General features: G+C 39.9%; 1 protein-coding gene across 1 annotated transcript in view; it reads right to left on the bottom strand.

The window, feature by feature from the left end:
• Positions 1 to 11,527, bottom strand: part of NRK (Nik related kinase) — a 185,049-nt gene that overhangs the window by 70,126 nt on the left and 103,396 nt on the right. The window contains exons 16-19 of the mRNA XM_063431944.1: positions 9,965 to 10,096; positions 4,615 to 4,746; positions 1,529 to 1,596; positions 93 to 187 (exon numbers count right to left, since the gene is read on the bottom strand). Of these exons, the coding sequence (XP_063288014.1) occupies positions 93 to 187; positions 1,529 to 1,596; positions 4,615 to 4,746; positions 9,965 to 10,096 (427 nt within the window). The remainder of the gene's footprint in view (positions 1 to 92; positions 188 to 1,528; positions 1,597 to 4,614; positions 4,747 to 9,964; positions 10,097 to 11,527) is intronic.

Below are 11,527 nucleotides of genomic sequence, written 5' to 3'. Positions count from 1 at the left end.
TATAACATAACACATAAAATGTAAAGATAAGGACTGCCTTTACAGACACACAGGAATAACTGAAAACCCCAGGCATTGTAAATGAGCCTCACCTGGTTTGGGTCTGTTACTTGGATTGCTGATCTCAGTTGAACTGTTGTTTTTACGATTGTCAGGCAGATCCTTTTGAGATTGTGGACTTAAACCCCTGGTAAAGGAAGCAGAAAAGGTTAGTGTCCCTTAAAATATCCCACTGTTTAATCTTCCAGTGCTCTGGGGTTAAGAACTGCATTGTAAAGTATATTTTAGACAAAATATAAGGGTTTATTAACTGAAAACAATTGGTAACAAATTTAAATCCAAATTGCAGAAATATTTTATGTGGAATAACCATCCAAGTCCGATAATTTAGCCAGACTTTTACTATTCAGTGTTCAATTTAATGTAAATTGGGGTTAATAAACAAACCCCATGTACAGGATTTTTTTTTTTTAAATTGAATTTAAAGCAGAATGGTAAAATATAAACAGAAATTGCTTGTCTGGAAAAATTCCCCTTTTCAACTCGGTCACACATTTTGGTATTTTATCTTACATGTTGCATTTCAGATTTCAATTTGTAGTTTAGTATATAAACCCATAATTATATTGACACCCAGAACATATCGTAAATAAATGAGAAATGTTCTGGCTGAAGTGCAAGTATATTCTTGATAGAATCACCTGTACTTAAAATGTTCAGGCCGCTAAAATGTTACATTTTGGGAATCCAAAGATAATTTGGAAATTTGAAACCATGGTAGCCAAGCTAAAAAAAAAAAATATCTTCAAGTTTCCATTTCAGCAATTTGGGCCTACAATTTGAAACTCGCTTTTCAGTTTATTCTCTAAACATGGGTGCCCAAAAGTTAGATCCTCAGATGTTTTAAAACTACAGCTTCCATGATGCTTTGCCATCCTTAAGACATGCAAAGCACCATGGGAGTTTTATTTCTAGACCATCTGAGGATCTACCTTTTGGACACACTTGCACTAAAGCAAAAAATTATCATGCATTGAAATCAGAATGGCAAAATTAAGGGAAACTACTAATTTGGAGAATGTGTCTCAGGCTGCTAATATTCACAGCTCGGCTGTTTTAGCCTGAATTTTGAAGGTCAGTTTTCATTTCACTACAATTTGGGTTTTGGTGACTTAATCTGAACATATTCACTATGAAATCCAGATGATTAATTCTTTAGTGCATAACCCTGATAGTCACGTATGCGCCTGCTGGTGTTTCTTATTTAGATATATTATACTTTTAGTAATTAGAACCAGCATATTTCGATGCTGACTTTTTATACTGCAGTTCCCATGATTAATCAACCTGTGTGCTGTCTGGCAGGAGATCATGGGAAAAGCACATTCAAAAAGACATTTCTACTTATCCACTTCAAAAGAACTTTGCTGATATTTGTGACACACAGTAAAATGTGAAACCTACACTTAAATGTCCAATTCTGTCCCTGTTATGGTCGGTTTGAAACTCCATATTATCCTCCACTTACCCAGATGGACATCTTTGGTGGCCTGGAAAGTCTTTCATGTAAAACTTAGAAGTAGTTCTCTCTGGAACCTAAAAAAAATAAATGATGGAGAATCAATCTGAGTTTTTGCCAAACTGGTGTTTTAAAAAAAAAAAAAAAAAAGCTAAAGTATTTCAGTTTGCATCAGTAGCTGACAAGTTTTTGTGATCACTGTGGCTATCAAAGAGTTAAACCGATAAGACTCCTTTTTACAGCACCAAGCCATAAAACAAGTTCCTTCATATCTATGAAATTAGGTTATGTAGATCATGTTTACAGAACATCTTTGGCTTCTCCTTTAGTCTCTGCTTCATTCTGTTTGTAGAGTTGTGTAATTCTAATAGGCTTGAAAACATCATTTGCAATGGCTGGCTGCATTTTAGAGATACTTAAACAGTGTGACAAAGATTCATTTCTTCTGTTTTGTCATGCTTAGAAAATAGACTAACTTTTACAAACAAAACTTTGGTAAGCAGCCATTTTCATTCCGCTTAACTTAGACCCATATAATTATCCAGCAAAGAGCACTATTGTTGGGAATGTTCCATTTTATTAACCCATAAGGACCTGAAAATCATTAGACAGCACGGATTGTTCCTGCTTGTCGCTGGTGCTTATAGTCTTGCTATCATTCAATAAATTTGACATTCCATTTTGGAATAGAATACGCAAATAAAAACGTGTCATGGATAGCTTTGATCCTTAAGGGGTTAAACAATGTGTATATATTTGTCCGTATATAGGGGGAAAAATATATACAGGTATACAGAGTTTTATGATATAGTTCATTGCAAGTGCAGTTTTATTTTTTTATTTTTTTAGTTTCTTCTGTTTTATAGAAGCATAACGTTTAACCTCGACATTACATGCCATAGTGCGTGCCCCCTCTTCAGACAGACATCGTTTGTGACACTCATTACTCCCCCTTTCTATTTTTGACCTGCTAAATTTGGCAGGTCTGCACTAAGTATAAGACTGCAATGATAAATTAATGTTTTACATAATTCAAACTGAACATCTACAAGTAATCTTTTCTTTTTGCTGGAAGCAGAAGCTTCAATTTAAAGCATCCTGTCTGCTGCAGTTATATCATATTATCCTGATGATGATGCAGGATTTAATGGTTTACTCTAAACATCGTAAGTAACCACAACAGACTACTGTATCGTAGCCTTGTTCCCAGTAAATAGGAAAACCGTTGTTACTGTTTCCCCTCTTACCTGGTCCCGGACTCCCGCCAATCTCCTGATCTTCTTTTTAGGCAGATTTACATCATCCGACTTCTGCAGAGCTGGTTGCTGATCCTGTTGCTCATTGATTGGCTGATAGTGTTAGCTAAATACTCTCAGCCAATCAACGTGTGTATGTGCATTAAAATATGCACAGAATTGGCATTAGCCAGTCTGGAACTCCTTGTTCCTGACTGGCTGATATTCCCATGATGCAGCTAGGAGTTGGGGGGTAAATCTCCGCATGTGCAGCATTTTATAGCAAAACTCTGTAATTAAAAAAACTACAGGAACCATGACTACTTCAAATCACTGAAGTGGTCATGGTGCTTGGAGAAACCATTTTAAAAAAAGGTGAATTGATACATTAGATTCCTTTACATCACACTCACTAAGAGTGGTTTTGTTCTTCGCCATATGTACCAAGCATATATCTCTCACCCCGGCACTAATTACAATAAATTTAAATTGCATATATCTCTTGTCTTTCTATATCAAATGTCTCTGCAAAGTCGCCTTACAACTGAAGTTACCAAGCAGCAGTTTGTAGTGTAGATATATTTATTGTTTGCTATAATATACTTTCATGGCTTGTTGCTGCTAGAAGAAAACTAATAAAACAGAGACACTTTGTGTGTTTTTATTTATTTCTTCCTGTTACAAGGAACCTATTAGACTTCATTTACAGACAGTGGCAAATGTATACAGAAAGCTTTGAGGGACCCCAAGCGCTCTTTTACAAGCTAATGGGGGAAGGCTGTGTGTGGGGGGAATATGTCAGGGCTCCTTGTAGGGATCTGGCTGTAGGCCTCAGGCATGGATGCGTTTACATCTGTCCCATTTTCACCTAATAATGTATTTTCACGCATGTCTCCATTAACAGTAAAAGATAAAAATGTGTACAGAACGTAGTTTACAAACACTGGGGTTTATTCACAGAACACTGAATTGCAATTACTGGAAAATTGAACTGCAACACTTAGGCCAAAATAGCTCATTTCGAAAGTTTTCCAAGTTGGATTCAATAACTAGTTAGCCATTTTAGTCTGTCTTACAGTTCGGTTTTCGCTACACTTTCAATGTTTAGTGAATATGTCCCTTTCAGTTTTAAAGCTACACTCCAGACCCCTAAAGCACTTGCTGTAAAACTTTGTGTAAAGAATGTGTCCTATTTTTTTCATTTTAGAAATAGTGCAGATTTAAATAGAAAATTACACTTTTATAAATGGTTACACCCCACTGGCTTTTCAAGCAGAGAACAGGTCCTGGTACTTCCTGGTTTGGTTAGCTTATTTACACTGAACTCAAGAGGCGGCAATCACTCAGAGCACGTGCCTTGCAAAGACTTCTCACTGAACTGCATTGGGAAGTCTGTGATTGGACAGCCATAGAAAGTCCTGGGTGTGGCTAGAAGAGGAGGTCTTGCAAAGGCAGGAGACCAGAAAACTGCAGGTTTTGCAAGCCGTTTTGGGATTTAACCACAATAAAAATAAAAAAAAATGCATAATTAAATGTATGGATGTTTTCATTTAGGGTATATCTACTAAACATTGCTTTTAAAATGTATTTTGTATTTGGGCAGTGGAGTGTCCCTTTAACATAAACCTACAAACTATCTATCGGTATGATGCAACAGAGCTTACCCAGGATTACTGTTCATAGTGTGTTGAAATCTGCATTACTTCAGGAGCAGGCATTCTGTGTAATGACTTTCCAGACACAATAATGCTTCTTTGTGACATATGCTCTATCAGCAAATGGGTCAAAAATGTTTGCCCTGTGGTTCTCCTTCTGTTGCTGCGTAAAAGAGGTGTGTGGCTCTAATAATGACATCTTTACCTTTGGCGGGGAGTCTTCAATCTGCAGCGAATCCCAGAACACATCATCTTTTCCTGGGGATAATGGACTTATGACCATGTCTGACAAGGAGCCGCTGTAGTGACTGTCTTTACTGGAGCGGAGATTTTCAGTCTTTTGTAAGAAAGACAGACAAATGCAAGAAAGATAACAGAGAATCACCAGATACTCCATGAACAAACTCTCAATTTCCGAATTTTTCAAAGTAAACGTTAAGATTTACATATTTGATATTAACCATTTCATAGATATTGCCATTTAAAATATAATTAGCATGTAAATTAGCATGTAAAACAGATGTGGGAGTCTGAGAAGCTGAACTTGATGTACGCATGTCTCTTTTGAGCCTATGTAACTATCTAACTATGCCATAAAAAAATATGCCCAGCAACATTGTAACCTTTTGGGGGGTTATGAAGTATTCTAAACGTAACAAAAATAAAGAGGGACAATAAATTCTATACACTGACAAGATACCAAAAATAAATATCAGCACAATAACACCTTGTATATACTGACAAGTCACAACATTTAAACCACCTACCTAATATTGTGTAGATACCTCTCATGCTGCCAAAACAACTCTGATGCGTCAGGGTATGGACTCCACAAGACTTTTTGAACATGTCCTATGTTATCTGGCACCAGGGGCGTATTAGCCGCGAGGCAAACAAGGCATTTGCCTTGGGCGGCATTTTCCAGGGGGCGGCAAAAAACGCCGTCCCCAAATGCCCAAGGCAAATGTCTTGTTAGCCTTGCGGCTAACAGACCTGCTGGGCTGGTTGCTGGTTGCTGGGCGGCCGGCGAGGGAGCTCTTCCCCTGAGCTCTCTGCTCAGCTCCCTCGCGCGCCGCCGCAGAGTGAGACTAGGAGCCGGAATATGACGTCATATTCCGGCTCCGCCTCCCAGCCTCACTCTGCGGGCGGCGCGCGAGGGAGCTGAGCAGAGAGCTCAGGGGAAGAGCTCCCTCGCCGGCCGCCCAGCCTGCCCGCCAGTGCCGCCCTGCAGCCACTGGACCACCAGGGAATGGGAGAACCCCCCCACCCCCAGCATTCCCAAAGGTAAGGAGGCTGGGGGGGGGGGGGAGTAAATAAAAAAAAAAATGTGTTAATGTGAGTGTGTGTGTGTGTGTCTCTGACTGTGTTTGTGTGTGTGTCTGTTAGTGTGTGTGTGTGTGTGTGTGTCTGTGTCTGATAGTGTGGGTGTGTGTCTGACTGTGTGTGTGTGTCTGTTACTGTGTGTGTTAGTGTGTGTCTGTTAGTGTGTGTGTGTGTCTGTTAGTGTGTGTGTGCGTCTGTTAGTGTGTGTGTGTGTCTGTGTCTGATAGTGTGGGTGTGTGTCTGACTGTGTGTGTGTGTCTGTTACTGTGTGTGTTAGTGTGTGTCTGTTAGTGTGTGTGTGTGTCTGTTAGTGTGTGTGTCCGACTGTGTGTGTGTCCGACTGTGTGTCTGTTAGTGTGTGTGTCTCACTGTGTGTGTCTGTTAGTGTGTGTGTGTCCGACTGTGTGTGTTTGTTAGTGTGTGTGTCCGACTGTGTGTGTTTGTTAGTGTGTGTGTGTCCGACTGTGTGTGTCTGACTGTGTGTGTCTGTTAGCTAGTGTATGCGTATCTGTCAGTGAATGTGTGTGTATTTAGAAGGCGGGGCAGGGGGGAAGGGTTGGATGGGGGTGGCGCGCGCGCGGGGGGGGGTGTCTGAGTTTTGTCCTGCCTAGGGCAGCACAAAACCAAGATACACCACTGTCTGGCACCAAGAAATTAGCATCAGATATTTTGGGTCCTGCAGATCGCAAGGTGGGGCCACCATGGATCGGATTTGTTGTTCCAGCACATCCCACAGATGATCAATCTGATTGAGATCTGGGGAATTTGGAGGCCAAGGCAACACCTTAAGCTCTTTATGTTCCTCAAACCAATCTATAACCGTTTTTGCAGGGTGTATTATCCTGCTGAAAGATGCCACTGCCATTAGGGAACACGATAGCCATGAAGGGTTGTACATGGTATGCAACAATCTCTAGGTGGGTGGTATGTGCCAAAGTAACATCAATATGAATATCAGGATCAACATTTTCCCAGGAGAACATTGCTCAGAGCACACCACTGCCTATGCCTGCCGTGCTTTCCCCACGTAAACACACATCCAGCAATCCAGCAATCCACATGATCTAAATGAAATGTGATTCATCATACCATACAACCTTCTTCCATTGCTTCATGGTCCAATTCTGATGTTTATGACCCCATTAAAGGCGCTTTCAGTGGTGGTCAGGGCCACCATGGGCCCTATGGCTGTTCTGCAGATGTGCAGCCCCATAAGCAGCAAACTGCAATGCACTATGTGTTGTGACACCTTTCTGTCATTGCCAGAATTACATTTTTCAGAAATGTGTGTGATCAGACTAGATGAACTAAGGCTATGCTCAATATGTGCACCAATGAACTTTGGCCGCCCATGACCCTGATGTCGGTTCACCAGTCTTCCTTCCATGCATCACTTCTCTAGCCATTATAATTTGGTCCTTGTCAAAGACACTCAGATCTTTTCACTTGCCCATTTTTTCAGCTTCCAACACATGAAATTTAAGAACTGACTGTTCACTTGCTCCCGAATAAATCCCACCCATTGACAGGTGTCATTGTAATGATATGATCAATGTTATTCACTTCATCTGTCAGTGGTTTTAATGTTTTGTGTGTGTGTGTGTGTGTGTGTGTATTTAGATTTTTTTTTCTAGTAGCAATAATGATGTATGTATTTTTGAGGTAGCACATGTAAACCATTTATCTGGGGCCTGTAACACCTTGGTCTGCATTATTATGGCAACATGATACTGAAGTTGACTTTCAGAGATGGGGAGTGTTGTCTTGCAGGACAAACACATTCCTACCAGCAGAAAAACAATTTCTCCTATAGGACATCGCTCGTACTTAAATTTAATTTACAGCCAAGCATTTGGGAAAATGACAAGCCTACTTTACAATTTCCCCTACAGACGCTGTATTACTGGACACACGTATCGTGAACCGATTTGAACTATTAATCTTCATTAACATTCCAAGTTCATCCTGCTATTGAGTGCAGTTTAAGATCGAGAAGTGGATCATTTTTGCAGCATTTGCAATAAAAACACAAATGCACAAGGCAGAGTTTCGCAGAGGTAAAATGTTTAGTTCTAATATTTCCAAAGATTTCACAAAAATGGCATATTGGTGCCAATTTTGATACATCCATCAAGAAAAAAACGTGTTTAATGTCCCCTTCACATGAAATACTTTTAGTGCTGTACCCTTTGAAGAAAATGGACACATACAGTTCTTTTTATCTGTTTTTATTTTATTTGAATAATAATTAATTTGATATTCCACAATCCTCAATTAGGCTAATGCCTCCCGTTATCAATGTAATCTAAGGACATTTTAAAATAAAGGCAGGTATATTTAATTAGGGTTTTAATCCTAATTTAAAGTTTGACTCAGTACTGTAGAATTTGGCAGAGCTAAAATTGTTATGCTAATTTTGGGTAGATTTTTCTTTTTAGTGAGAACTATTATATTTATGACACATCAAGTATAGTCATTTGTAAAACATTTCCTGAAGGCTAAAAGAATGTAAACTATTTTTTTTCCTTTTACTCTTTCTGAATAGGTTTGCCATTTTTCAGTTTAAATCCAAAACCCCTATTAAAAACCTCTTTTGTAGGCCTGTGACAATGCAGAACTGGGCTTGTGCTCCTTCATTAACCCATTACATGATTGCTGATATTGTAACACTGCAGAAGCTGCTTTGGCAAGTTAATAAATAACTGAGATTATGTTTTATTGGTTTGTATATAGCGTCAACGTATTCGACAGCGCTTTACAGTGTACGATACAGTTTACAACACCATTACATCACAACGGCACTATTTGAAAATACAAACTATTATATTGAAAATAAATGCAACTAATGTTTTCCAAAACCACACAAACAAAACCTTTTCATAGCTTACGGATTCCTATTAAACATGTTATAACTGAAAAAAACAATCAAAAGGGTAAATGGCTTTGGTTTAGGCTGCTAATCATGTGACACATGCTGTCACATGATTTAGCACAGGACATTTATGCTTAACATTCTGAACTTCAAAAAGTTTTGGGCTGAAGAGAGGATTTGGTTGGTTAAATAAGTGTGCTTGAAGTTTATACTTTTATCTGGTAGTGCTAAACAAGAGTGATGGGTTGATCCAAACACTACTGGGATCTCCTCAATAAACTACTGTAGTGAGTTGAAATGTAAAATTTAGGTCAAAAGAATGGATTTTGAAAAATTATGCAAATTTGCAATTGTCACAACTTGGCTATTTTAACCTAGATTTTACAATTCAGTGTTAAAAGGACACTATAGTCACAAAAACATTGGCTTAATGAAGCCGTTTGTGTGAATAGATCATACCTCTAAAGTTTCGCTGCTCAATCCACTGCCATTTAAGAGTAACATTACTTTGGCTTCTGTTTATACAGCCCTAACTTCCCCTGGCTGTGACCGATGGAGCCTGCATGATAATATAAATGGTTTCATTTTTAATCTTTACTTACTTTAAATGTTTTTTATCTCCTGCTCTGTAAATTGAACTTGAATTACATACAGGAGGCTCCTGCAGGGTCTAGCAAGCTTTTAGCAGATCACGAGAGAAGACATTTTAAATTAAGCAGAATTTGCAGTAAAGGAAGTGTAAACATTAGCTGACTCTTTACAGGAAGTGTTTAGGAAGGCTGTGTAAGTCACATCCAGGGAGGTGTGGCTAGGTCTGCATAAATGAAGTGATTTAACAACTAAATGGCAGATAATTGAGCAGTGAGACTGCATGGGCATGATATATACACAAAAGTGCTTCATTAAGCTAAAGTTATTTTGGTGACTATAGTCCCTTTAAATAAATAATGCTCTGTTCTGTCAGTACCGTGATTCCATGCAGTTTTCTTAAATTAGTTTGTTTTACAACGATCTAGCAGACCTGCTCAGAGTTTTTCAAAGAAAAGCCATATATCCGCAACATGGCTTTTATATAATTGCCTGAATACCTAAATATCCATAGGCTTTACTGTATTGGTAAATGTACATATTTGTTTTTCTGCCAAAGTAATGTCCAAAAAAGCTGAACTGGAAAAGTTCTTCAATTCCACTATGCGTTCAGCTCAGTTACTTTTGGTAAATAACCCGGTGTAATGGGGCATAGTTGGACAGCTCTCCATTAGCGAAGAGTCTAGGACTCAAGATCTTGAAGCATCATGAGGGATTTTACTTATGAAAAGCAATGAGTATATGCACATACAGTTACTTTTGTTGAAATTACCTCTGAAAGCAGGGCTCGCGGTAATGCTGGGGTGCAGGGGCTGGAACTGCTTCCTGATCCGAGCCTCGAGTGCGCTTGATGTATCAAACCGGTCCACTTAAGGTCAGTTGCAGCTTTATTCTTATCTTGGATCTGGAAAACAAACGAAATGCGTGGTCATACTGTCAGTGGAATATCAGTGGGTAATTACTAGGGCATACTCTGTAATACCATTTAACCATCACCACTCCCTTTCTCTTGTCACATTTCTGTCTAAACAACGCATCCTTGTTTATTTCTACTGGAAACATGCAAAGATAGTTTTACACAATCATTAAAGAATATAACAAGCCTCTAAAGCACTTCAGCAAGTTCAATTGCCTTTGTGTGCAGGCTAGAGATGTCCTGAATAGTTCCTGGCGAACATAGCTTGTTCGTCACGGCGGGCGCACATATGCGATGTTCGGTTCGCCCCCTATTCGTCATCATTGAGTAAACTTTGACCCTGTACCTCACAGTCAGCAGACACATTCCAGCCAATCAGCAGCAGACCCTCCCTCCCAGACCCTCCCACCTCCTGGACAGCATCCATTTTAGATTCATTCGGAAGCTGCATTCTTAGTGAGAGGAGGGACAGCGTAGCTGCTGCTGATTTAATAGGGAAATCAATAGCTAGGCTAGTGTATTCAGTGTCCACTACAGTCCTGAAGGACTCATCTGATCTCTGCTGTAGGGACAGCACCCCAAAAAGCCATTTTTAGGGCTAGAACATCAGTCTGCTTTTTTTTTCCCTGTGTAATCTAATTGCAGTTGCCTGCCTGCCAGCGTGTGTGTCAGGCTCACAGCATATACTGTGCCCACTTGCCCAGTGCCACCACTCACTCACTGGTGTCACAATAGCTTGCATTTAACAAAAAAAAAAAAAAACTTTTTTGACTGTAATATAATAGTCAGTTTCCTTCACACGTGTGCGTTTCAGGGCCTGCCAGGGCACAGTGTCACACCAGTTCAACTCATATCTGGTGTAACAGTAGTGTACATTTAAAAAAAAAAAAAATACAATTGTGACTGTAATAGATTGAATAGCAGTTAGTTGTCTGCAAGCGTGTGTGTCAGGCCTACAGCGTCTACTCTGCCAACTTCTGCCAGTGCACAGTGCCACTCATATCTGTTGTCACAGTAGCTTGCATACATAGTACCACTAATCGGAAAAAAATGACAGGCAGAGGCAGGCCACCCTGCAGGGGCCATCGTGGTCGTGGTGCTGTGATTCCCTCTGGCCCTAGAATAATGCCCAGTGTTCAGAGGCCACGTACCCTGAACTCGAAAAGTTCTGAGGACATAGTTGACTGGCTAACACAGGACACCCAATCTTCTACAGCTTCCTTGACGCACCATCCTCCTCCAGCTTAGCTTCGGGCACCTCAAGTTACCACTCACCCGCCTGCCACCACCACCAACACTAGCACCACAGCCGCTTCACTTGGTATGTCAGAGGAGTTATTTACACATCAGTTGGAAGAAATGAGTGATGCGCAACCATTATTGCCAGAGGATGTAGATAACAGGGATATGTCTCAGTCA

This window comes from Pelobates fuscus, chromosome 9 (assembly GCF_036172605.1).
Source record: "Pelobates fuscus isolate aPelFus1 chromosome 9, aPelFus1.pri, whole genome shotgun sequence".
Taxonomy (NCBI): domain Eukaryota; kingdom Metazoa; phylum Chordata; class Amphibia; order Anura; family Pelobatidae; genus Pelobates; species Pelobates fuscus.
This window is presented reverse-complemented; position numbering and strand designations above follow the sequence as displayed.